The 27,590-nt window shown below is 43.8% G+C and overlaps 1 protein-coding gene across 6 annotated transcripts in view; it reads left to right on the forward strand.

Annotated features, from left to right (window-relative positions):
* NTM (neurotrimin) overlaps positions 1–26,804 on the forward strand; it is a 1,043,036-nt gene extending 1,016,232 nt beyond the window's left edge. For 2 of the 6 annotated variants that reach the window (XM_037841980.1, XM_037841978.1), the window contains exons 5-10: positions 5,630–5,764; positions 7,862–7,982; positions 11,964–12,115; positions 15,196–15,231; positions 20,561–20,593; positions 25,378–26,804. In XM_037841980.1, coding sequence (XP_037697908.1) covers positions 5,630–5,764; positions 7,862–7,982; positions 11,964–12,115; positions 15,196–15,231; positions 20,561–20,593; positions 25,378–25,478 — 578 coding nt within the window. In that variant the 3' untranslated portion in view covers positions 25,479–26,804. The remainder of the gene's footprint in view (positions 1–5,629; positions 5,765–7,861; positions 7,983–11,963; positions 12,116–15,195; positions 15,232–20,560; positions 20,594–25,377) is intronic. The other 4 variants (XM_037841979.1, XM_037841982.1, XM_037841981.1 and 1 more) reach the window with 2 other exon arrangements.
* The last annotated feature ends 786 nt before the right edge of the window (positions 26,805–27,590 follow it).

Genomic DNA, 27,590 nt, shown 5'->3' on the forward strand with positions numbered 1-27,590 from the left:
GCACTGCCCACCTCTCAGTTTCTGGACCCAACAATGTTCTTCATAAGACCTCAAAACCAATCCTTCTTGCTTGAGAGGTTGCTGCCTGGAAACAGAAACCACACTTTGACTGCACTGTTCTTTCCCATTCTGTCTCCCAGCATCTGCACAAGCCATGCCTTCCTCCAGTCAAAACTCAAACCTCCCCTGCTGCTCAGCTCATAATTAAACCACCTGGTGGGGGACCAGCTGAAGCCCAGTGTTGGTTTAGTGGGGACATTCCAACACAGACCAGAAGGGAAGTGGGAACCGTGGCAAGGGCACTGGTCAAGGAGTCCCAGCATTTGAGCCTGAGTTTAGAAATGATTCTTTTCAGTTCTCAAATTCTTGGATTCTATATTCTGTATTTTTTTTTTCAATTTCTGAGGTCTGATGATTTTTATCTCAGCTGGAATATATGCCATAAAAATATTAAGCAAGGAGACAGCTGTGTCCTCTCCTCTCCAATAGCTACAGCTGTTCTCCTGACAAGCTTATTCTTGGTTGCAATAAATATGATAATTGTGGCTATTATTATATTCAGTTATAAAGATTTTTAATACCCAATCTATGAATTCAGAAATGTGGGGATTTCCTTTCCAGTGGGTACTACTTATACAGGGCAGTAATTGTCGACCAATTGGTTGTGAACTGCTGCAAACAACGTGACGTTCCTGTGGGAATTTGGGGGCAGGTGTGATGACATAGCCAACTTGCTTCATTATTTCATTGCTTTGGTTGTCTGATTCCACTTAATGAAATAGCTGTGTTCCTGAAAAGTTGGCTGTAAAACAAATTTCTGTTAGATAAATCATACTTCCTCATCGATCTACATTTTTAAATTAAGGATGCTTTCTCCTGAGGAAATAATTGGCCCCAGACTAAATATAAATTGTACTAAGCACTCAATAAACCTTTTACAATCACATACTTAAAGAAAATATTTTCTGTTAGAAAGACTAATAGTGATGATTTTGTTTTAAATCAGGAGATACAAATATTACGCTAACAATAATGATCAGAAATGGTGAAATCTTGAGAACAGAGCCACATAGGAATTAGGAGAACAGCATGTAGTGCCTGATTTTTTTTGTTGTTGTTGTTTTTAACTTAGATTCAGCTAGTTCTGGGTCTATCAGTCAATCAGTTAATCAATAAGAAGTGGAAAATTGTCTAATATATATATAACCTCTTTTCTGGGTGCCTTGAAAGCCAGAGATGTCCAAGACTTGGTCCCCACTCTCAAAAGGCACAAATTTCAATGGAAAAATTATATCCATTTATATAACACAAGGCATCCATTAGAAAACCCAAATGTTGTTGGAGGAGAGCAAGAGTGTATTGGACATCAAGAGACCTGTTGTGTTCTGTCACTTGCAATGTCTGAAGAGGTGTGAACATGATGAAGGGGATACCTTAGGAAGATAAGTGTGTCAATTCTACCCAAGGATGCATTTTCTTGAGAAAAACAAAACCCAAGACTTATAAATGAGATGCTATTGACCATGAAGAGTTTCTTTTCATACAATTTTATCAGTTTTGGGAATGGACAAGTCATCTACCTTCTCTAAGCTTCAGTTTTCTACATGTAAAATAAGGGGATTGAATTAATCACTAATTCCCAAACTCAGCTATACATGAAAATTTCCTGGTAAGATTATTGAGTCATCATCCCAAGAGATTCTGATTTAATAGGATTGGGTGTGACCTTGAAATCTGTATTTTAAAGAAGTATCCTAGAGAATCTTACTGCAGTCAGACCTTGTCCCAGCACTTAAACTATTATTGAATTATATAGTCATTATCATCCCTTTAAGCTTTTTTTGTTTAATTCTTTTATGATTTTAAAGACTAGATGAACTCTGGTGCAACAAAGGAACAAGAATGCAGGATAGGCAGAGGTCACTGAGAGTTAGGAGGTAAACAGGAGTTTTCATGGAAGAGGTGGAGTTTGAAAGGTTTGCCTAGGTAGACAGAAGGTGCATAGCTTTCTAGGTGATAAGAGGCAATCCGTGAAGAGGGGATCATCGTATATGCCTGACACAAGAAATAGCATGCCTGGTTTATCATGCTAATAATGAGGGTGACGATGAGGATCATGGCAGCTAACACCTATGGAAAACTTACCGTGAGTCTCTCACTATACCAAAAACTTTGCAGGTGGTAACGTGTTTCATCCTGGCAATAACCCCATGAAGTGGGTAATATTAGTCTGAGTTGCACAGATAAGGAAATGGCAGTTCAGAGGGGTTAGGTAGCTCATTGAGTCATGAAACCAGAGAGAATTGGGTTTCTCTAATCCCCAAATTTTGCACTTCACCACTGTTTTCTGTTGTCTTCTTTACGGCACTAATGCAAGATAAATGTAGACAAAGAGATTGGGGCTGGTTTAAGGAAGGCTTTGATAACAAGGCAGGGGAGTTTGCTTTTGATGTTACAGAAAACAGGGAGCCACTTTCAATGTCTGAAGAGGTGTGAACATGATGAAGGGGATACCTTAGGAAGATAAGTGTGTCAGTTCTACCCAAGGATGCATTTTCTTGAGAAAAACAAAGCCTAAGACTTACAAATGAGATGCTATTGACCATGAAGTGTTTCTTTTCATACAATTTTATCAAGTGATTTGCCTCCTCCCCACTGGTATCTCTTTACCAAGAATTTCCTTTAATGCTTTACAAATGCACTTTGTTGATCTGTTTTTTTTTTTTTTGATTTTTTGTTTTTCAATAGTCTTTATAAGATCTTCATACTCGTGATAAAGCATTGATCATTTCGTAGCCAGAGCACAAATGCAGTGAAAGGAAACAGTTCCTTGATTTGCTAACTATAAATTCAGATTTCACTTGTGTTTTGTTTCTTTTTGAAGCAAGACCCATAGAAACCTCATTTCTGATGATCCAAGTTTAGTTTGTTAGGTATATCCTGATTGTGTTCCCCTCTGGTTTTTCCATGATGCCTCTACTAGGAAAAAAAAATAATCTGTGATAATGGTGAAAATAATAACAAATGAAAGGTACAATTTACATAGCATTTCACTATATACAAATTGCTTTTTACCAACTTTGCCCAATTTAAACAGAATCTGTACATTCAATGGGATCATTGTGTTTCTCTATATTTGTATGTTTGGTCTGGGAAACACATGATAGTAACTTTAAGCCTCATTGATTTTCACAGAATTACTTAAGTACAAACCCCTCCTTCTGGTAATAGATGTATGGATCAGGGGAGAACATAGGCCACCCCAAAACCTGAAGCCTTCCAACTTCCTTCCCTACGTAAAAGCTCCTGACATTAATATACCAAATTACACATACCTGAATTCACATGTCCCCCCCAGAAAACTTGACGAAATCTTGAGAGTGATTACCCTGATATCTGGGACTTGCATTTCAGTTCCTGACTGTAACCTTCCCAAGATGCTCTCCCTTCTGGATGTCCATGTTACAAGCTCATCAAAGCGTGGTTTCAATATATCTGGCTGTGGCCACACAATAGCTTATTTAGATGGTAGAATTAAAACACAGGCATGGTCTTACATTGGATAGATGAACAAGAGACCCAGACCCCTGTCTTGTCATTTCCCTGCTTTGGCAGTGTATTGCACAGCTTCCCAGGAGACCCAAGGTCCTAACAGTCACTGCTCTGACACTGGTGCTCAATCCAGAAACAGCTGTCCAGAGCTAATTTATTTCCTAATGCTGCGGCACTGTTAATTTATAAATTACACTGGTAATTCAAGCTATTATTAATTTCAGATGGTGTAGGGCAAGCCTAATTAAAATATGACACCAATTGCCACACATATGTACCAAGGACTACCATTTAAAATTAATGGGAATATTAAGTGTGACACTGGTCTCCACGATGCTTTGCACAGTAATTATAGCATTGTAGAAGGGAGAGGTATGACAAATGTTGGCTTGAGGGTGGTAGCAAATAGACAATGACAACACGGAAGGAATGGCCCGTTCCTTGGTTCATTTATACCTCTTAACTTCCTTTTCTGTTTCTCTCTGCCCTTCCTAAAATCAGGATTTGTCCTTTTTCTCCATAAAGATGCTTAGAGAACAGCAATTATAAAGGCTACTGAGACATTTAAAAGTTTCTTATTGGTTGGATCTGAGTCTCTGTTAATTGTTCTTTCTATATCCTGGACTTTGGGACCCTCTTTTGTACTTATTAACACCATCCATGGACACAATTCATTGTATTATGTTGCCTTCTTACAGTTATCATTTTCATGCTATAGTTTAGCAGAAATATGTGGTGTTGTGGAGGGTTTTTATGACCGTGGGGAAATGTTCCTTTCTTCCTTGCCCTCCTAAGGCTACTGAGCAGGGAAAGATTCTGGGGCTGAGGATTATGGTGGCGCCACTCTATCTGAATCCATGCCTGCAGGCAGATTGCAGGATTAACAGCCAAACAAATATGCGTACAGCACAATGGGGTTTTCCAAGCGTTTTCATGTCTATTTTTTTCATGCACTACTCTAAAGAATCCTGTGAGGTATGAAGACTATAGACACATTATGCCTGCGGAAATATCTCTCTAATGCCAAGGACAGTCTCAACTCATGCTCATGGTCCCAGAATAATTAACAGCACCGCCTTCCCCTGTTGCTTTAAAAACCATCCCAGTTTACATGATACAATATATGGTTACCTAATCATCTTCATTTCACAGATGAGACAGGATAATCCTGAGATATAGGCAGACAGTTATTTTTGTCATTCACTGTCTTTCATCAAGGAAGCTCCGGTCCAGTGTGTATGTGAGACAAGTTTTGAACTTATGTCTTGAACACCATGGTCTTTCCATAATTGCATGCTCATGGTGAGATGACCAGTATGAAACCCAGGAGGCAGAGGGTCATTATTATCATTCACAGCTTTTCCTTAAAGAAATTGAATCTTGGGATGATTAAGCAATGCCATGTTTTCCTGCCTTTTATGCCTCGGTGTACATTGTCTCACACTTGAGAGTCAACCTCCCTTCAAAGAATCTGAACTTGGGGTGAAGTCCCCATTTTGGTTTGTCATCTGGATCTTGTACCCAAGAGCTCTGGCATGTTGAAATTTAACAAAGTGATTTTGTACTCTCTAATTGGTTGTCTAAATCTAAAAACAGACATTTATATTGATTTTTTTAGTATTTACACTGCTGTGTGTGTGTCTGTGTGCTTGTGTAACTGCCAGTGTGGTACTTTCAATAGATTCATGTTCAGGGGTGAAATCATCAATTTCAAGGCTCAGTCTAAATGATGCCTTGAGATCAGAAACAGTTAATATGCACCTAAGATGCCTAACTCAGATCCCAGAGCTGGACTGCTTGGCAAGATCCAGGCAGGGGAAATGTCAAAATTACTGATCACTTAGTGAGGACTAGTAGTTCAGGAAGGAACACAAACATTTTGCCTGGTCTGTTGGGGAGCCAAGGAAACCCCAGTGGTGGAAGGGACAGAGAGTTGGAGAGTCAACCTCCCTCCAAAGAATCTGAACTTGGAAGTGGCAGAAATCACTGCAGGCGTGACATTTGATACTTTATTTCCTAAGTTTATGCCTTTGGTCTTTTTCTCCCATTTTACCACACCTCACTGCTTCTCCTGCAGCTGTTGGCTTTGTGAGTGAAGATGAGTACTTGGAAATTCAGGGCATCAGCCGGGAGCAGTCGGGGGACTACGAGTGCAGTGCCTCCAACGACGTGGCCGCACCCGTCGTGCGGAGAGTCAAGGTCACCGTGAACTGTAAGTGGTCCCAGGAGCCCCTCATTCCACTCTGTGAGGTTGGTCTGCTGTCATGGCAGCTGCTAAGAGAGCTACTTAGCAGAGCCAACTGCCGACTCAGCATGGGAAATAACACAGCATCATTTCCCATGCTCTGATTTCAAGAGCAAAATCCCAAACTCAGAGTTTTGACACCTGAAAATCTCATGATGTTGCATTAAAAAAAAAAAAAAGTAGCTGCCAGTAAATTAATATAATCTCAAACTTGACTTATATGCCTGGAAGTTCATTAAATGGTACCCAAGCATAATTTATATAAACTCATCTTCAAATTCCAATTTTCCCATAATTTATTCACATTCTGCAGCTGTCCCGGAGCTTCTCACTCTCCAGACCAGTCATCACCAGAATGGTGTGCCAAAAACCATGTGCTGGAGTGTGGGAAGGAAATATTAGAACTTCTATTTATGGTATTTTTTTAAGCTCATCTTTTTACAATTATATATGTTGATGTACATGGTATACTGAAATAATTTAAATATAAATAGATAAGTATACAGATATTGCAGTGTATATCTTGAAATGTGTTTCTTTTAGCAACACAGGTACAGGATCCAACACATTTGGAGACATTTGACCTAGTCTTCATTCTCCTTTATCACCCATCCAAATTCTCCCTGATGTCAAGCCCACTAACTTTCTCTCACTCTCCCCCCTCTCTGTTCCTCATTATGTAGATTGACTCAGTTCTCTGACATTCTGAAATTTTTTACTGTGCTGTGCCCATTCCATCAATTCTTAAAGAACAGAGACAAAGAGCATCTTCAAACAAGAAGAATTTCCCCTTTAAAGCTTGTGAAGGGTAGACGTAGGGGTAGGATACTGTGCACATGTCAATATTCCTTCTTTAAGGATTTCCTGGTATACTCCACTATTTTAATTTCTGTTACAGTTTGATCCTAGTTAATATGAAACACTTTAAGAAGCAAGGAAATAGGACATGGAGTAGGAGCACTATTACCTAGAATTTACAATAGGTATTACAATACTATCATTCTTTTGTACCCTACTTCCTTAAAAAGGAAGACCTAAGGTGACTTATCGTTCAAAAATATTGAACTCCCAAAGTAAGGAAATAGAAGCAAAAGAACTTTATATATAGGAAAATACTGAAAGCCACAGATAAGTCTGCATACAAAATATAAACTACAAGGTTGCTGGATGGGGGTCCAGAATTTGGCTTTGAGTTTTGAAAGCAAAGAGAGGAAATGGCATCTGCCTTAGGATATATGTCCATAAGATAAAAGCAAAACAGCTGCTTGAGAGAAACATTGCTTTTCTAGTACTGAGACCCAAGAAAAATTTCTCTTCGGGGTCTCCACAAATAGAATACTTTGAGATATAGTCAAGTATACTGTGCACAATATTTCTGCAATAAATAGAGCAATGCATTTATTATGCTTGTTTTTCATAATGTCCCTCAGTGAAAACTCTTGGAAATGTCAAGGGTAGTTTGGTAGACTTTAAATGAATGCAGACCAAGTACATAGGTCTAGTTCAGTCTGATTTGATTCAGGGGTCCATTTTAGAATATCTAGAAGAATGACTGATTTGTATATCCTTCAGGCAATTCTCCATGAATATTATTTCTTGCAACTGAGCTTTTGATGGGAATTGAATAGTTCGAGGTTATATGCTCTGGCAAGGACCTGTGTGCAGAAATTCTATAAGACTGATTAAAGACTCTGGCTGTCAATGCAGGGAGTGTATGGTTGATGGGTTGCATCATCCTATGAAAGTTAAAGAGTTTAAACAGGAAATATGCCTGAAGTCCTGGTCATTCCAACTCTGCACAGAGGGGAACAGAAGGAACACATGTGAGAAATACCGGGATTTTCATTCCCAAACAATCCTGGGTAAATTTTACAACATTGAAAATGATTCCATTCTTTGGCTCAATTTGTGACAGCAGTTTTGACAGGGCAAGTAGGCAGAAGTAGGTTAGGCAGTGGGAAAAAAATAGAAAATAAAAAAATAAAAAAATAAATCAGTGCATGAGGCAGGTTGCCTCATTTTAAAATGCATTTAAATATTTGATGGGGCGTCTTTTCTCGTCAGATCCACCGTACATTTCAGAAGCAAAGGGCACAGGTGTACCTGTGGGACAGAAGGGGACACTACAGTGTGAAGCCTCAGCAGTTCCTGCCGCAGAGTTCCAGTGGTACAAGGATGACAAAAGGTAACGTCTTCCTCTTTCCCTCACCCCACCCCACCTTCATCCCCGCCAAAAGAAAGTTTTGCCAAGTTCCTGATTCCAGATGGTTGCTAATGAATTCCTGTAAAATCTTCTGAATCCCTCCTTTCTCTAGAGCGGAAACAATATGTAAAACAAATCTTTTCTGACTATTAAAGAATTTCAGCTATGGTTTTAATGTTGCCGTGCAGAATTGTCACTTGCCAACCAACAGGCAATATATATATATATATATATATATATATATTTTTTTTTTTTTTTTTTTTTTTTGAAAGCAAAATCTCAACATAAGGGCCACCAGGAGCGGTGTAAGGCCTACTGATGTGTAGGCCGAGAAAACAATGTGTTCTGCCTGAAGCTATTTTTAACACATTCTCAAGCATGCATTAAGGGGTTAGAAATGTTTCCAGGGTGCTGGAAGTGGCTAATAAGTTAGCTGTAGGGGTGAAGGGGTCTCCAGTTCCTTTCCTGACACTCTCCGTAGCAGTGTTTAAAAGAGTCCATGACCTGATTTAGCCCTCCTTTTGAGCCCAGATTGTTATTTTACAGTAGGAGAGAAAGGAGGGCTCCTCTGCTACTTCCCATTGTTGCAGCCGTCATTGGGGTATTTGTTGTGATTCAACAAATATTGTCATCGGTAGGAGCCCTAAATTGGCACATCAGCACAGGGACCAGTAGCCTGTAAGGGCAGGCAACAGGACAATTAGTGTCATCAAAGAGCTATTTCAAGGTGGGTGAACAGCAAACAAATGGGCAAGGGCTGTCAGTGTTTGGAACATTTTCATAAAAATGAGAGGGGTGGTGAGGAGGATGCAAAAAAAAGTCCTGAGATGTCTGTGAGATGGAATAGCAGGAAGGAGTTGGGAGGGCTGAGAACCCAAGAAAAACATAAAGGAAGGCAATTCTGAGAGAGAAAGAGAGCCGTGAGATTCCCGTCCAGGAGTGATCCAACTGTTGCCCGCACGATGTACAGCATCATCAAGGCACCTTGGTTTGCTTTCCCTGTTCAGCCTGTCAGACTCCAAACACTGTCCAGTCACTGAATCAGTAAGTGAATTCAGTTCAGCAGCAGGTCACTTAGTCACTTAGCTATGCCATCCATTGTGGCTTATCATATCCTTCTAAATGATTTTGAAGAATACATCCCGGCAGTGAGGCGTGTCACATTCTTCTAGCCCATTTTACAGATGAAACAACCAAGACAGAATGAAAGGAAAACAAACTTACAAAAAAATAAGCAGAAATAGAGCTGGATTTCCCCTTTTTTCTAAGAATTCAGAATCATGCAGAAAGGAGTAGTGCTTTTCCAATAAAACAACTTAGAAATCCTTATTTAGAAATCCTCCTTCAGCTGTATTCCCACCATCCCCCCACCAACCAATGTACAAAGAAGAAGAAAATTGAAGCATGAAGATCAATATCTTTAAAAACAAACAAAATATAACTATAGAGTTCCAGGGTCAATTTGGTATATGAGCGAAATATAGGGAAAAGCAAGATCTTAAAATAAATGAACGAGAGTGGAGCCTGTGGCAGGCAAACATGGTGGGTGGTGAGAAGGAGGAAGGGAGGGTTCTCCTTTTTGCTCAGCACCTATTGTCCTAGGAGGGGCAGCACTGCATGCCCTAATTTACCCAGAAGGACAAAGCGAGATGGCATCACCAGGGGGGTTCAGTCACCCTTGGCAGAGACAGCATTTAGTCCTGCTTTGTCTGCATCCTTCTGTTAGTGGCTCCTTTTCTTCCCTTCCAATTGATTTTGGTCGGCCCTCCGTTTGCTGCTCATTTATGTACGTATGTATTCCAGTCGTCTTCTGCTGAATGGAGTTGTCTTTCTTCCTGGCGCCCATCTCAATGAGAACATCCTTTTGTCACTGCCTGGTATATGTGTGCCACTGAGGTTGCCAGGCAACCCCGCCAGGCACATCTCAAAGGGCACGTGGTATTGCCCTGGGGGGAGGCCAGCTCTAACCCACCTCAGATTTTCAGGGAAATGAGTACAGACAAATTGAAGGAGTGTATCTGGTGGAGACTAGGCAGTTTTCTAAAAATTTAGGGATGTCATCCTTTGGCTACACTCCAGTGACTCCACTCAGCTGCATGCCACTGTGTCTCCCCACCGTCCCCCCACTCTGGAGCCTAAATCTAATTCAGAGATTGGTGCTGATGTGATGGCTTCCCCTTCATCCCATGAATGGCTTCAAAATGGCGAATGGGATCAGTAGACACAGGAGCCTCCTGGTTGGGGGAATGTAGAGTCTTCTCTGGACAGCACCACCTAGAAGATCAATATCTGCACTAACTGCAAAAGCTGTGACTGCTATCTCAGCCAGAAGTCTCATTCCATCTGAAGGATGCTGGGCGTTCGTTTTAACAAAGTCAGTGAACATGGGCCAGCTCACTACCCCTAGCTGATGAAAGAAGAAGGTTCTCAGAGGAAAATCTATGCAACAAAAAGTAAGGCAAGTCCTGCCATCCAACCTTCTGACTTGCCTGGAGACAAAGCTTCTCCATGAGTACTCAAATTAAGCCAGAACCTGGCTCTCTCTTCTGATCAAGGTTATCACAGACCTTGAGCTGGGGACAAACATATTATAGTCCTACAGATATGAAGCCTTTGGGTGATGGTAAGATAACAGCCCCAGGAGGCCTCTGTGACTAATTCCAATAGAAATAAATTACCATACGCCAGCCAGGTCCCAAACAGGCAACTCAGGTTTGCAACCACACTCCTGTTATCCTTCACTAAGAAGGGTTTGTTTTCCTAATAATGTTTATCTTTCCCATAGCATAGAATCAGCCTCTGGGCAAGGGAGAAAGATTGTTCCAGGGAAAGAAAAAAAAGTTGCTTTAAAACCTATTCTCTGAAATAGGATATTCTGTAAATTTCAGATGGAAAAAAATGTTTTTCTCATAATTCCCATGTAGATGCACAGTTCTAATAGGAACTTTGAAGGAGGGTAACAACCCCTAAGGAAGCTTTCCCCATCGCTTCTCCATCTACCCAGTAATGGAATCCCTGATTCTAATAAGTATGTCTAACATTTGCCCCCACCCACTATCTGTGGCATTTCTTTAGTAGTTTCTCCCGTCCCTTGGAACATGTTGGGATGGCACAATGGATTGCTCAAGGAGACTGTCACACCTCTAAAAGGTCATGTTCTTAGGAATCCATAATCTCTCACAAATCATTCTGCGGGAATACTTGGGGTGGTTCACCTCTCTCAAGCCCTTCAGGTTCCCCTGAGGAAAAAATGATCCCTAATCCTTTTCTCCTATTCAGAGCCAAAAACAAGGTGTATCTGTAGAAAGCCTCACGTTCTTAGGGGGAATTGTGTTACCCAGGTGTTTGAGAAGCATTGTTCTTCCAAATCCCTCAGGTTTGTTTTTTTTTTTTTGTTTTTTTTTTTGACATTTGAGGCTTTCATTTCCATGGTTATCATTGTCATCATCATCACCGGTATCATCATCACCATCATCGCCATCACTATATTCATTATCATCACCATCATCACCATCATCATCACCATCACCATGTTCATTATCCTCATCATCAACATCAAATAAGCCCACACTTTTGAGCACCTACTGCCTGAATTATATTGTTCTGAATATCAAACAGCTGGCACATTGTATTTGTTGTGGCATAACTGACAGGTTTACAAAACAAGGATAAGAGGCTGCACCTGCCTTCAGAGGACTTAAATGTAGGATAGGAATGTATACGGAACTAAGACATCCTGATAGAAAGCTTCTGTAGTCGTACACATAAAAACAGAGAAATAAAATTATACATGTCATTGCATGGGAACTTCCTGCATCATTGAGTGGAAAAATATTGGTTATAATGATGTCGAAAGACAGGCAATGAGAAAGTAATTAATTCCAGAGTCTATCCTGTTCCTATGAAAGAAATATAACCACCTCCCTTTTCTTTCCCTTTTTGTCTCCCTCTTGTTTGTCTCAGACTGGTTGAAGGAAAGAAGGGGGTCAAAGTGGAAAACAGACCTTTCCTCTCTAAACTCATCTTCTTCAACGTCTCTGAGCACGACTATGGGAACTACACTTGTGTGGCCTCCAACAAGTTGGGTCACACCAATGCCAGCATCACACTTTTTGGTGAGACAGAGTCCTGGGCTGTGCAATGGAAGGGGAATGGGTGTGAAGAGGGGAGGAGGGGCCAGGAAGGACAGGTCCAAAAGGGCAAGGGTAAGAGAGTCAAAAGTTAGATAAGAAGGGGTGGGTGAGAACAGGAAGAGAGAGAAAGAGAGAGAGAGAGAGGAGAAAGAAGAAAGAGCAGAGAAACAAACCCAGAAACTAGTACATGTATGGAAGTATTTACTGGGAGTGGGAAAAGAGAAATGTAAAAGAATGCTCATGCATATGTTTCATTCTATAATGAGAAACTCCTGAGGCAGGGAGAAAAAGTATGCTGGGATGCTGAAATGACGTTTGTTTTCCTCAGTGCTATCTTCTAAACTGACTAGGGAGGAACATTTTTCTACTTCAATACTTTGCTCACTTGATTCGTGTAAAATGTTCCCTCTTCTGAAAATTTTCCAGGCATTTGGGACATAAGAGAAACTAAATTATATTTATAAAAGTGAAATCATGGGCCTTGAGGTCTTGAATAATATTAGCTTCTGAGGGGCAATAGCATAGAAAATGGGGATTTCCCAAGTTTTCCATTTGTGTCTCGCTGAACTAACATATTTGTCCATCCAAGTCACCATCCTGACAGATGCCTTATTCATTCACACATTAATTCATTAAATGACTATTAACTGAGGGACTAATATGGGCAAGGCAAAGTGCTCTGCCTTTGTTACCTACCCGGGGGACCCTGGGTGCCCCCGCTCCTGTGACTGGAGCAGCTCCACACTGTTGACCTTGTCTGCATGTCTGTATCATCAGGCAGAACATTATGTGGTCTGGCAATTGCTTTCATCCCTGGGTAGAAGCACATTCTCCTGACTGGCCACAGGATTAATTTCTGTTTGCCTTTTGGGCAAATCCCTCCATAACCCATCAAGTTCAGTCAGCACAGAATTTTTCAAATCTGTTCTTCTTGCCCAGTAACATTAACAAACATTCTTGTATGTGGTAAGGGAGACAAAGGTGGGGAATTTAGCAGACCACTGGAAAGAATATGAATTCCTTTTATTCTCGGAATTTCTACATACTCCCATGGCTTTGGAGTGCCCCCCACATCCACCCCAGACTCCTGCTACATACCCTCGGAACCTGGGGGATTTCGGCTTGTTCAGGATAACCCAGCCTGTGCTGCTCCATCATTTCATTTCTGTTTCCCAATCCCATTCTCCAAGACTTCTTCCCAGCTTTATCAGAGAGGCCTGGGAAAGGGAAGGCTGCCCCTGATCCCTTAGCCAAGCCATAGCTCAGAATGGGCAGAGCTATGATTACAGTGATTGATCTGCCTGACATCTTGCACACAGGGATAGTCATAATTGCCCCTAACGTTTGTCAGACTTTTTAGCTTTTTGGCAGGTGTCTGCCGCATGAATACAAGGGCCAGTGTTAGAAAGAAATGGACCCTCCTTCCCTTGCCTTGAAAATCTCCCAGCTCTCTCTAGCTCTGCTCATCCGCCCCCTCCCAAGTCCTGTTCTCTGCCCACAGCAGTACTAGTTCTTGTCAACTGTCTCCCTCCTCCTCTGACCTCCCCCATCTTCTTATTTGGATGCAGGATATGCTGTTGTCATTAGCTTTATCACTACTATCTAATTGTCTGGCCTATTCCCCTTAAGCCATCTCAACATAAGAGTAGGGAGAAGAAATAAACTTTATTTTAAGAGAGAAATAGCTGGCATTTGAGACAATTAGAGCAGTGAAACATGTGATATGAATCTGCTCTCCTCAGCAGACACCCATGTGGTAATTAGAGCTTCTGCCTCCCCCCCTTCCCTGTTGGTCTGTGGACAGGCTCTGAACTGGGATATTCCTGCTTTTTCCAGCTTTATGGTGATCAGAGTTTCTCTCAAAACTGCATTAAAAAGTGATAATTATATTTAAATAAGATTAGGAAAGACTGGGTCAGACAAAATAAACCAGGGATGTATAAGGATGTTCTTTGGTACAGAAGTTCTCAGAGCCTTTACCATGCTAAATCTCTAAGAAGGAATGTTTGCAGCATTTTCCAAAGGCACTGACCTCAGAAACCACTTTTCAGCCTCCACTGTGGGAGCATTCCTGAGGAGCATATCAAAGAAATGATGTAGTGGCCTCACCACCCCATGGAGCCAGGGAAATCCCATCAAAGTATGAGATGGGTGTTTCCAACCCATCTGCTTTCTTCAAGGAGCTCCTGAGCTCATGGTGGAGGCTTACCATTGATGAGGTCTTTTGCAAATATGAATTTATCAGGGGATTTTCCATGTCATTTTCCACGATGACAAGACTCCTCAGCTCAGAGCCATCAGTGAACTTGGGCAGGTGATAGAGCAGCATTTCCTCTAAGCAAATATGCCAACTTCATGATGACATTCACTCTCCTGTAGCTTTATAGAATGCCAGCAGGATTATAATCATTTATCATCAACTTGTCCATCCACTGTACCCTCTATCCAATGACCTGGACACTGAAAAGTGAAAAATGGTTGGTGCTGGGAGATGCCCTTCATGGTCAATATCACTCGAGGAATTCATGGGGCATGGTATGGTTTGGGGGCCTCCCTATATTTAGCCCTAAGGGCTCTGAGAGCCAGATCCTTAAGATTGCAGAGACATCAGGAGCTCTGAGAGTTCTGCTCCTGAATCACAGTGGTTCTGGGGGGACATTGATCCTGCCATAGCACCATGGGATCTGAAAATCCCTGAACTCTGTCTCCCAAGGTGAGCCACTGGGGGTGGGTATATGGGAGAGAAACCTCAGTTGGAAATCAGTACCCCAGCTCAATCAAGCTGTGAGCAAAACACCTGCCCCGGAAAATACCCTGAGTGGCCAACTCCTTCCCTGCTTAGCCATAGTATCCAAGTACCGAAACATAAAGCATTTTCATGTTTCTCATGCTACGTTTTTCCTATCACTTTTGGTTTTCATGTCTTCCTTTATTTACCCATCACTCCAGAAATGTTTGTGAAAGGCAGTATACAAGCTATATATGATAAATATATAGGTGCTGTATATAACATATGTGTTTGTTTTCACTTTTCTCTCCGGTATGTCCCTCACCTGATTTAGAACTAAATGAGCCTACAAGCTCAACTTTGTTCCAAGGTCAGTATCCCCTTGTTTTATGTTTTCTCTCCCTCCCCTCCATTCCATGGCCCCCACTCCCCTCTCCCGTTCCCCTCCTATGCATCATCTGAGGCTTCTATATGTAAAGTAGTTTGTAGGATGATCAGGAAGACTATTATTGAGGTTACTGGGAGCTGGTGAAACTCCAGGGGTTGCTCACTTTTCCCTGCTCATCCCTTTCCCACACATCTCCAGAAGGGCTGAGAGGAGAAAGGAGAAGAAAGCATCATTAAAATCTCAAAGCTCAGGGATCTGTATGAAAGCAAGTGTGTGAGTGAGTGAGTATGGACCCAACAGGAAAACAAATCCAGCAGAGTGAGTGCCTTTCATAGCAAGATGCCTACTGATGGCCCCTCAGCAAAGAATCAAACACGCTTAGAATCAAAGATGCAAATACTCCATAAAATGAATCCACAGCTTCACAACTAGACTCTCCCAGAGAGGAGGATACAGATAGTACAGCGTGCAAGCAACTCAACTGGTAAGGACCTAGAGTGGACACCACTGAGTTCTAGTTTTTATCCTGACATTCAGTAGCTTTGTGCTTTTGGGCAAGTCACTAAACCTTATTTAGACTCAACTTACACTTCTATGAATTGGAATTCACACATTCTGCCTCATCTGCCTTGTAGAGTTGTTCCAACATTCAACTAAGATCACATACTTAAAAGGCTTTGGAAGCTCTAAAGTCTAATCTCCAGGTGCAAGACAGGCAATCCCTCAATATGACATCAAGAGGTTTATTAACTAATATCCCAACCCCTTTCCTCAGACTTTATCCACTTCAGACCCTTCCACACATTGGACTCCTACATCTCTTGCCTCTTAGATTTTCTCAATGTCCACCAATCTAGGATGAATGATCTCCTAAGACCATGCCCCTTTGGTATAACTAAAGATTCTGGCAGAGTGGTAGAATCAAATAGGAAATGACTGTTCTGCTTTTACTCATCACACAGTGCCCACTAGGGCAAGAACCCAGCAGAAAGGCAACTGCGAGGGCAAAGAAGGACAATGTTTTTGCCACCTCCCACCCCAACCCCCTGGCCCTCCCCCATCCCCCCTGACCTTTCCCAGCTCCCATCCTGCTCATCCACTCACACTCCGCCTGTGCAATCGTTGGAGAAGGGCACGAGACTTGGGAGGTGGGAGATGATGTGGAAGAAAATTAATTACATGGGAAGCTGTTTGAACAGATGAGGAAAAGCACTTTTATCATAAAAGAGTCAAGGCTCCATTCTTCACCTGAGTGAGGTATATAGAAGCATGGTGGTGAGCACGGACAGGAAAACGAAACCGAAAAATAGAAAGAAGAAAGGGAAGAAAATGGCAGCATTCAGATCCAACTCATGATTCAGCCTATGTTTATTGAAACCCTGTGCTAGGCATATTCATAGATCTAAGATAGAGAGTGCTGGAAAAGTAACTAACATAAATGGTGAGAGAGAAGTGTGTGCCTGGAGCTAAGACAGACGATGCTACAGAATGTGTCTTCAAAAGTTTTTAAGAAAAGTCTGATCACTTAAGTCTGCATCCTCAAAGGAAACGGGAGCTTTTGAAACTTTGTACTGGTTTCTTAAAAGCTGGTGTTTAACTGAAAGTGTATGGAGGGAGCATAACTCCACATTAAAACAAACAGTAATAAAAACAATTAAAAACAGCAACAAAGATCACCCTACGTGGTGGCTCAGCCAGGACCTGGGGACGGTGGGTTGGTCAGCAGCCTCGTCCTGCTGAAACAAAGCTGGGCAGCCACGGGCAGGCCTGTCCCCGGTGCCTCAGTCCCCTCCACTGGGAAGTCATGGATTGGGCGAAATCACTTCTATGCCAACTTTCTCCTCAGATTCTCTCCACCCATCCCAGCAGCCTCCTGGCTGGGTGCAGGGGGTGAGGTAGGTCCAGGAAATTGTGGGTTTTCACTCCTGAAACATTCACAGACTTGGATAGTTTGGTCCTCAGTGAAGCTGCTGGAATCCTTTACATAATTGGAATGTTTTAGAGGAAATGGGCCTCAAACCTGGGGACCTTTACCTCAATCAGACATGTTTATTATTTTTTTTCATACTCCTTCTTTGCTAGCCTTTAATAGAAGAGGGAGCTACCTAGCTCCTCAAGGAATGCCCCCAAACTGTGTTCACCTTATCTCAGAAATATGAAGGGATATTTAACGAATGCACAGATTTTCACCAAGAGGGGACACTTGGCTTTAAGAGAAGTTCAAAGCTGTTTTGCTAACCGTTATCTGGATACACTAGAAAGATCCCGATAAGAGAATTTATTCTCCCTCAGCATTTTCTGACACCCTTGAAGTATTTCTCTGCTCCTCCCATAGCAAACACAACAGGTGGCATGTCACCCTCTCGTATTACTATTTGGCCATTCAGGACTCCATCTGTGATAAACGTGGGCTCCCGCATCACCGCATCCTCACAGACTTTTGCAGCAGGCATGTGAAGAGCCGCACTGCAAATCGAGGGGCTCAGAGGCTGCCCATCTCCCTCCCACTGGCCCTTTGTCCTCCATCTCTTGGGCTCTGAGTTGCATTTGACGGTATCGTGGGCTGGGGAAGGTTAGGTGATTAATGCCTGTGAACCTCGCAATGACCCTTAAACCGATTTATTAAAGAATGGGGACTACGGCAAACTCTATCACAAAGAAGCAACAGCAGCAGGAGAGACAATCAGTTCTTTCCTGCAGAGGATTCAAGGTAATTAATTAGGTCCAGACATCCGGCAGTTAGCTGGTTCTAAGGCACTTGACACGTTAGGTGTTAAAAACAATTTCCCTCATCCTCCTTCTAGAAGAAATGTATATGTGGACATGAAGATGGTCCTCAAACCCATTCTCTGCCCGCTTGAAACAGATCCCAGCTCTGTGCTCACCTGGGTACTTGGAATCAGCTACAAGTATACGCTGACTTGAGTTGTTATTTCACATGATCGGCTTTGGGAAGGGGGTGTGTATTATTTTTATTTTTCTTTCCTTCTTTTAAAATGTTTTTCCTCACTCTGCCTGGGTTTTTGTTAATATGTCACTAACAAAGAAATCTCCATTATATTTCAGTCATGTTCTTGAGGAGGAAAATATATGCTTGACTTTTTCGGGGACTATTTATTGCCTTGATAACCACAATGTCACTCAAAGACTTGGGCTTATGACCAGCATTGGCTTTGGAGGCCCGTAAGGGTCAACCTTCTGGAAGCCTCTCTCAACAGGACTGTGCATCAGGTGCAAAACAGAGGGGCATTTATGCATCTCTTCTTAGTAACAAATCAAGAGCAGTGGGCTGGAGCACAGCTGAGAGGTTAGCACATATGAAGACTTTCCTGGTGACATCCTCCCCCATAAGGGCATATACGTGGGGGCAGAAGGGCCTCTAGCTAACTGGAAGCACTGAGTGATTGCTCCCTGGAAGAATCCAAATGTAATTTGTAGCTAAGGTCAGGGATGAGTGTCAAATAATCCTTTACCTCCATGGAAGCTGAAAAGAGTTGAGCTGTATTAGAGAGTCAGGGGTCAAGAAACACTGGAGGGGAATAATTAAGCAGAGGTTGTTTTCAGCTCTTTGCCTCATAGAAAATCACTTCTGGTGATTTTCTGGTTCCATTGCAGGGAATGCATTCTTTCAATTTATTTCTTTCCAGCTACTTCCCAAGCAATCTCCACCTTGATACTTGAAACCGTCCAGTGTGCCCAGTGGAATCTTTCCTGTGTCCTTCTCCCATCACAGTCTGAACAGCTCCATCTCTCTATGGCCACCCTCCCTGACACATGCCCTACATCTGCCCACTGTGGTTTGGGGGTGAAAGGCCAGGTGTGCTTTATTCCCCCAAGACTCTTTCTTCAGGCCGTTCTTCCTCCTACGAATTACCTTCCTTCTTGGCAGAGAGAAAATCACGAGGTCAGTGATACCTGAATGAACCTAGTCCCACCTTAGCTCCTGGGCTGGGTTCTAGGGCCCAGCAACCACTCCAGGGAACCATCCTTGCTAAACACAAAGCCAATGTGGCACCAACAATCCTGGCTTTTCTCCTCTGCCCTGGATTTGTATCAGAGTTTCTCTGCATTAGAAAAAGGGTTGGTAGTAGAACAGTCCTTTCATCTTTATATCGCTGTGGTGGCTTCTCAGAGCTGCTAATGTCCACTTAAACCAAGAGGGAGAGCACTTCTTGGGTGCATATGAAGAACAGATTGAGAGCTTGAGTGGACAGGTATATAATCCCCTGATTTCAAGCCATGAACTTTATTTGATTTTGGATTGAGTTATATGCAAGTTTCCTCTCTTTCTAGAGGAGGGACCTTTACACAGAGAACATAGACCCCCAAGGCATTGCTGGAATGCGAAAGGTTTTAATGCCATGCCCTGCCTTCTCTATAACCAGTGTGGCAAAAAAAAAAAAAAAAAAAAAAAAATGGAGTGGTCTCTAACTAAAGAAGGAGGTAAAAGGTTATATAGATCAGCACCACTTGAGGCCAGATGGGACATGAGCTATCAGCAGACAAGGTGGGAAAGACTCTGTGGATTTGTTCTGACAACTTGAAGTTGACCAAAAAATAGTGATCTTTCTTTATCTAGTCGTCCAGAAGAGCTGGCATCCTCATGTTTCCACAAGCCAGCAGTAAGGGACGGAGGGTTCCTGCACATGCAGTGTTGGCAGCACAGATGTGGTCTTGTCATCTCTGGTGGCCTCAGAGAGATGAAGCCATATGGGACGAGCTTGCTAAGGCCTGACTTATCAAGAGAAGTCAAATGTCTAAGACCTGGGCTCCTCTGGCATAAAGAACCTAACCCAACTGTGTTTTTAAAATGTGTAGCTAAATGCCAACCACACTTCTACATTGTAAACAGAGCCAGGCCTCTAGATCCAGAAGGCTGTATTGTGACTTATTTGTGTTAGCCAACTTTATACATCAGACCTACAGACTTCAACTAATTAGAGCTAGCCTGGTGACAAAAGGAGGAGAGTTCCACACAGAAAATCTGCTTGAGGGCCTCAGGGTCTCAGAGTTTCCTTCCTAAGACTGTGTGAATGTGTTGCCTCTGCTTGGGTCAGCAGTCCAAGCCGAAACATCATTGGCCTTCCTTCCCCAGCCCCCAACTTGTGGCTACGGCTGCCTCCAAAAAACCAGAGTGGGGTGCATGTAGGGGCTGGGCTGTGACAGTGCGGTGCAGGAGGCAAGAGCTGGAGGGCTGGAGATGGCCCTGGGACAGGAGAGCTGTCTCCTGCTCAGCAGTCCATCTGAGACAAAGTGATTGCTTTTCCACCTTAACAGTGGCTTGTTTTGTTTTTTTTTTAATTTCTTTTAGAAGTGAAATCTACAGTCCTGACTCATTGGAAAGGTTGGTACATTTCTGTTTCAGGCAGTGCTGTCTTGGTGGGCACAGGGTGTGTCAAATCTCTTTGCCTTCTTCCAAAACAACTTCTTTCCTCAGCTAACCCCAGGAGGATCTCAACCCTGATCTTAGGCTGACTATGCATCAATTTAGATTAACCCCATACTCAGGGACACACCATTCTCCCCTGGGTGGCTTCCTCTTGCAGAACTCTAACTCCTCTGTACAATAATCAGCACCTGTCAATGCCCAGCACAGCCCATCTCTCTGACTGCACTCAGATGCTTGCAGTGATCTTCTTAGACCTTGGTCTTGCACACTGCTCTTTGCTTGCACCATTCATTCCCTCTCTCTCTCTCTCTTTCTCTTTCTCTCTGTCTCTCTCTCTCTCTCCATCTAACTTGGAGCTGGAGGGAGGGAAAACGGAAGGAAGGGGGAGGATCTTGGGTGAGTCACTTGGCTACAAATAAAATGAGTCTTATTTGAGGCTTTCATCATTGCCAGATGTTTCTGACGGGTAATTGACACTCATCACAGTTCTCTGGGACTCTGGTTGTCCTGGTAATTAGTCTCTGTAAGCCTCCACAGCTCCCTAATGAGACAGAGGCAATAGAGGTGTCCAGCGTGCAAAGCAGGCGTGGCTGGATGGAGAATGTGGGCTCATCTGTGTGGCCGTGTGCCCGAGCACCAGGACTGAGCTGTCGCTCTGACCAGCACAGGCTCCCAGAGGGACTTGCTCACAAGACTGCTGAGATCCCTTCCGCGAGACAGAAGTCCTCACCCAGTGGCACCCTGCACGTGTTGGTCAGTGTGGGTGCCCTGTGGTAGGCAGGCTGGCGGCCTGTCTGCTGGGGCCACCATTCCACAGCCACTCAGTGGGCAGGGCCTGTGGCCTCATGCTGTCTGTTCTCTTCATGCTCTGGAAATGCATGAGTCTCCCAAAGAGGCTGCTCTGAGTTAGTGAAATTACATTTGGAGGCACAAGTCAAAGGACCTTGGGAAAGTCACTTAAGCTCTTTGAATTAAGTTCCTACATATTAAATCTCATGGCTAAGGATCATTAAGTATGCTTTCCAACTGCAAGCCCTTGGTCTGCCCTTTTTTATCAATACGATTTTGTTCCTATGTATATTCGTGACTTTTATTGGAAATAAAAAGAAAGGGAATTTGGAAGAGAAAATTGAGGTCTGGCAGAAAGCAAGGTAGAAAGAGTCATTTGTTTTGTTTTGGTTTGGTTTGGTTTTCGTTTTTGCTCCAAGTATAAGAGTCGGAGTAAATCTGGACAAGTCAGCCTGGGTCACAATATTCTGGCTCCTTCCTTCAACAAATATCTATCAAATACCTGCCATGGGCTCAGTTAGACTCAGGCCCTCCCCATGAGAGCTTGTAGTGCACAGGGGGAAAAAACATTGTCAGAGAAATGAGGAGAATCATAATTTGGGGTGGTATTTTTATAGGAGTGCACTTGGTGCTGTGAAAGCACATCGGATAGAGTCTAGGAGGGCTGCCTGGAGGAAGTGACTGGTGCTGAGCAGGATCTGTAACAAGGAGTGGGGAAAAGCATCTCAGGCAGGAGCCATATTGTACGAAGAGGGGAAGGCAAGAATTTGGCTAGCGGGTGCACGTCTGTATGCGCACACTCGTGTGTGTGTGCACATGTGTTTGTGTGTATATGAGAATGTGTGTGTGCACATATGTGTGTGTTGCACGAGTTGGGTGCAAAGAAAAACCGAAGAACAAGACACAGGAGGAGAAGCTAAAGAGGCAAACAGCAGGCAGATTGTGAAATGAAATGTAGTGAATGCCCTACCAAGAAGTTGGGATTTTTTGCAAATGTTGGAAGATTCAAGTAGATTAATAGGGAGGTCAATTTTGAACTATAGAATTCGCATGAAGAATAAATCTGAGGGGTCAAGGCTGCAGGGGGCAAGGCCCAAATTGGAAAGTTTTGTACAAATGGAAAGGAGAGATGATGTTGCTATCTCCTGTCAGAGAATGTGTGGATACCCCGGACAGGATGTGTCTCCGCAGTCTCTCCCTGTCGCTACTCTTCTGTCCACCTTCGTCCCAGTCAGGTTTCCTGGGTGTGTGGAAGAAGAGCCTGGGGTCAGGGTGGAGAGGCAGAGAGTACAGAGGGTGGAGATGAGTACAGAGGGTGGAGATGGGGTGAAGGGGGTAGAGCATAGCAGAGACAGCCCCTCCTTGGGACTGGAATGGGAGACTAGGGGCAGCCCAGAGTCCCTTGAGCTTTGCCAGAATCACAATGCAAGAGTAAGGAGGCTCTGGCAGGCAAGTGGTGGCCTTTTTCTCTCCTTTTGTAGGACAGTCTTCTAACACACAGTTCAGGTCCCTCCCTCCAGGCTCTCTGCAGGGGCTCCAGGGAGGGAGCAGAGCCACAAAGGAGCGCTGAGAATGCCACAAGGAGACTGAACACGGGCACCCAGGGAGAGCCTGAGAACCAGCTAGCAGACCATTGTTCATAGGCATTGGAGGGGAAGGGGTGCTTGCCCGCTCAGGTCCCCCTGCTGGGCTGCAGAGCCTGTCCTGGGAACAAGGTCTTCAGTTTTTGTTTTTTTTTTTTACACTGTGACCAAGCCTGTCCACTGCCCAGCTGCCTGCCTGCTTGTGGTGTCTCCTCCCCAGAGACTTCTCCCCACATGTCAGGAGGAGGAGAACAGCTGAGGTTGAAGATGAACATCAGTCCCCTCTCTTCTCTTCTGTCACCAGGGGTCTTCTTTTCAATGGGTGCAGTTGGGGAGGAAGAGTGAGCAGAAAAGGGGGTTTCAATATTCTGTGTGTGTGCATGTGTGTGTGTTCAGGAGATAAAAATAGATGAAAAATAAATGAAAGAAAGACTCGTGTATGGATAGTTGTGTGTCCAGCCAGGAGCATGGGGGCCCGATGTGCAGACATATGTAGAATCATGGTGTGTGACATAGCTGCCAGGATATTCCACATGGGCTCAGCTCGCCCAAAACCTGGCTGCTCCCAGTGGACTCAGAAATAGCCTTTATATGACCTAGAGTCCTCAGCCCCAGGACCTGCCAAAGGTCTCAGAAGAGAAACACATAACTCCTGACCCTTGAAAGCCTCCAAATCTGTTCTTTCAGATTCCAAAGAATGCTGGGCAGATAACAGAGAAATTGGGTATAAACAGAGGGTTCCTGCTGGTGGTTTACATAGAAATAAAGTAACTGTATGTAAAAGATGCAAATGATTAATGATCAATCCTAAATTACAAGGATCCCTGAAATTCAAATGCAGGCTGAAAGGGAGCTTTCCAGCAAAGGGCCTTTGTCCTCTGTGTCCCACCCTGGGCCTGGAGAAGGAGCACATTCCCCAACACAGGAGCAGTGCCCTTAGGTTTGTGCTGCCCAGTGGTCACTTCCCTGCAGGGTAGACAGCACATTAGTTTTCTTTTGCCTTGCAATTGTGAGGACTGGCCAAGAAGTTCTAGCCTTGGGAATATCACAAACCAGACCCAGAGAAACTCAAAGCTGCTGATCTGTGCCATTTCAAAGTCCCAACTCTGTTTAGATGCTGCTGCAGAATCAAGAGATTTTTCCCAGAGTGTGGAGAAGCAAAATCATGTGGAGAACCTGCAGGCCAGGAGTTCTAGGACTTAGTGGAATGAGCCGTAAGGAACCGAGAAACCTGGTTGCATTCTGGTCTGCTCCAGTCATAAGTGTCCCCGCAAGTGAGCATCCAGGCAGGTGGGCCAGCAGGCTCTGGCTCTACACAGAGCCGCCCAGAGCAGGCACTATCGGCCAAGGGGTCTCTGTCCATTAGTTACCTAATTCATCCAGGCATCCAAATTCAGAGATGTTGCTCAGGGATCACAACTCCATTTGTTAGGGGGCTTCTTGGCCCCAAGACTGAGGTAGCTGGAAAGCTTATGTTTTGCAATGATGGGGAAGCTGCTGGGGAATTTTCTGTTCTCATAATTCTCCAGCCTCCCATGTTTAGCTCCACGTTGATGAGTGTCTCTCTGCAGGCCAGTTTGGTGTGTGCATCTTAGAGGGTTGAGCTTTCATCTCCCACCCCAGGCAGGCACTGGGAAGGATTCTGCCTCCCCTTGTGCCCGTGAATCTCCATGCATTTCACACACACACACACACACACACACACACACCAACAAAGGCTACTTGTTTATATCCTGGATCCCACCTCCACCCCATGTGGGTCAGTTTTGGCCTGCCAGGCATGTGATACCCCAGCTAAGTCTGTTTGTTCCTTGTCCAGAGGGGGACAGAGTCAAACGCTCCAGGTGGAAGCCCTGAGACTGAGTGATTGACAGAATGGCTGGTGCCTCCACCACAGCAGGGAGACAGATTGCTGAGTCCGACAGGCAGGGCAGCTGGGGGGCAGCATGAGTGTTTCCAGTTGGACAAGGGTGCAAACAGTGCAGGGGATTCCTTTCCTGAGGCCCAGGATATTAACTAACAGCCACCTTCTTTTTGAACTTGACCTGTGAACTTGACCTTGGCCTTGGCCATGTTAGGGCATGACAAAGGAATGGTGGCCCCAGGGCACTTTAACCTGAGTCAGTGCTGTCCCCTTTTGCAAGGGGAGCTTGTTCATGATATAGAGTGCATGGAACCAAGCTGGGGACGCTTTGGACAAGAGTTCGTTGTGATGCAGCCCCATCCAGGTGGAGCTGGAAACCAGGGCTCCAAGTAGAGGAACACCTCATCAGAGGCTAGAACCGAGTGACTGCGGCTGGGGGACGAGGTGGGGTTCAACTCCTCTTTACAGCAGGGTGGCTCAAGAAAAATGTGTTCTCTCCCCAGGCCCGGGTGCAGTCAGCGAGGTGAACAACGGCTCGTCGAGGAGGGCAGGCTGCATTTGGCTGTTACCCCTGCTGGTCTTGCACCTACTGCTCAAATTTTGATGCGAGCGCCACACCCCCACCGGGGAAACGCTGCCGGCACAGCAACCACCCACCCACAGCAACGGTGACACTGACAGCAGCCAGAGCATACCCAACTTTACATAAGATATAATCAGATGAATTTCAGAGACACAGAGGCGAAAGGGACACACATTCGAGGGAGGGGAACCAAGAATGCTTTGGGGGGGAAAAAAGCTAAAAAGAAAATCGGAAATCGCCTTGCAGATATTTAGGTACAACTGAGTTTTCTTTCTTTTCCCAAATGGGAAGAATGCACACCCGGCTTTGAACCCACCCACAAGCTGCATTGTGTGATGTCCTTGTTGCTATGGTGAATGAGGACTCAACCACTCAGCTCATTCGAGTGTCCCCACCACGGAATATTCTGGAGCCCGTCATCCCAATTTCGACCCATCAGTAGACGTGGACAGTGTCAGCCATGCAGGCCCCACACTTGACTACAGAGCCCCTAGCCAGACTGCTGCCAAGGTGTGTGCTACGAAACGCAACATTTTTTAAAAAAAGTAAAGAAAAAGGGAACAAAACAAGACAGCCTGACAGCAACAACAATCCCACAAACAACAGTGACAAAAGAAATTGTTAAACTTTTTTTTTTCATTTTACTACATGGACATCATGGATAATAAGGGATTCTGATTCATTATTAATTTTATTAATCATATTTTCTGATATGAGTCTAGAACTTAGTGCAAAAACAAGACAAAACTAAAAAATACACAAAAGAAAGGGGTGAAGAGAAGTATGTTTGTTAAACATTAAACATGGATAGTGTACTTCTTAACTAGGTTTACAACTGGTGGATATGACACCGGGCATTAACCACCCCGTCAGGATTTGGCATATCCACCAAAAAAACCAACAAAACAAAACAAAACAAAAAAACACAATTTAACCACCATCTCCACCAGCGCTACAGATTTCTCCTTATTCTGGCATTTGATGCAGAAAATACTATGCTCCCTACATTCTGTCTAGAAATGGAAAGCGTAATCTGCACTGTATCTTGAGTTTGTTGGCTATGCTTCTTTTGATGACATATATTATACAGTATATATATACATATATTTTTTTTGTTAGAGTTCTAGCCATTTTATTTCTCAGCAGGGTCCTTTCTCAGACATTACTGCATGCTGTATATGGCGTTAGCTGTGTGTTGGTCTCCTAAAAGATGATAGAGTTTACTGGTAATTGTGTAATCAGCTCTTGCCTTTTTATTTTTTGGGTTATTTACATGTCAGAGACATTTATAAAAAGTGAAAAAAAAAAAAAACACACAAAAACAAGACAAGCAAAAAGCAACTAATACCAGGCGCAGCTTTTCCTTCCCAGGTGTGGCTCTGTGAGGCCAAGGCCATCACAGGTGGCTTTGCTCCCCGTCGTGCGTGGGGTATTAACAAGCAGCAAGCAACTGAACAGACTAAGCCATCAGTAGCCACTTGCTTTAGCCCATATGGGATTCTCTGATGCCTTCGTGACCACTGGAGAATTTAATAATCCTCTTGGTTTACTTTATTTAATTTTCCAACTTTGTGTGCGTGTGTATGAAAGAGAAGAAAATGCGGTTTTTAGGTGATCGTTTTTTTTTTTTCCTCCCCAGAAGTCCGGGATAACAGAGTGGCCTTGGGGAGGGGTCCTGGATGTGATGAGGGAAGGTGGGATTGGGGGACTGGGGAGGGAAGGGTTGTCTCTGACTTGACATTAAAAAGTGTTCCATGTCCCTCTTCACCTTTGGTGTGGTACCTCATTCTAAAGAGGAGGGTGGGGGGCAGGTTGAAGAACAGGGAAGGGGATGGGCTCCTGACTCCAGCTACTGCTCTTTAGACCCCAGTCTAGGGATGGGATGGGGCTCATTATGGTTAAGAAAACACCTTCACCACCATAACAGAACAAGGGGTGGGAGTTCCAATGGGGACAGCATCTCCAATGCCTTCAGAAGGTCATGAGTGAATCTTGCCCCTGCCTGAGTTAAAACACCTCATGTCATAACCTGGGCAAAAGTCAAGTCCATTTAGGAAAAAGGATTTTAGGTGTAATTATTTCTGGCTTTCAGCAAGGTGCCCCTATTACACACAGCCACCCACACAATCCTGA

This window comes from Choloepus didactylus, chromosome 6, assembly GCF_015220235.1.
Source record: "Choloepus didactylus isolate mChoDid1 chromosome 6, mChoDid1.pri, whole genome shotgun sequence".
Taxonomy (NCBI): domain Eukaryota; kingdom Metazoa; phylum Chordata; class Mammalia; order Pilosa; family Megalonychidae; genus Choloepus; species Choloepus didactylus.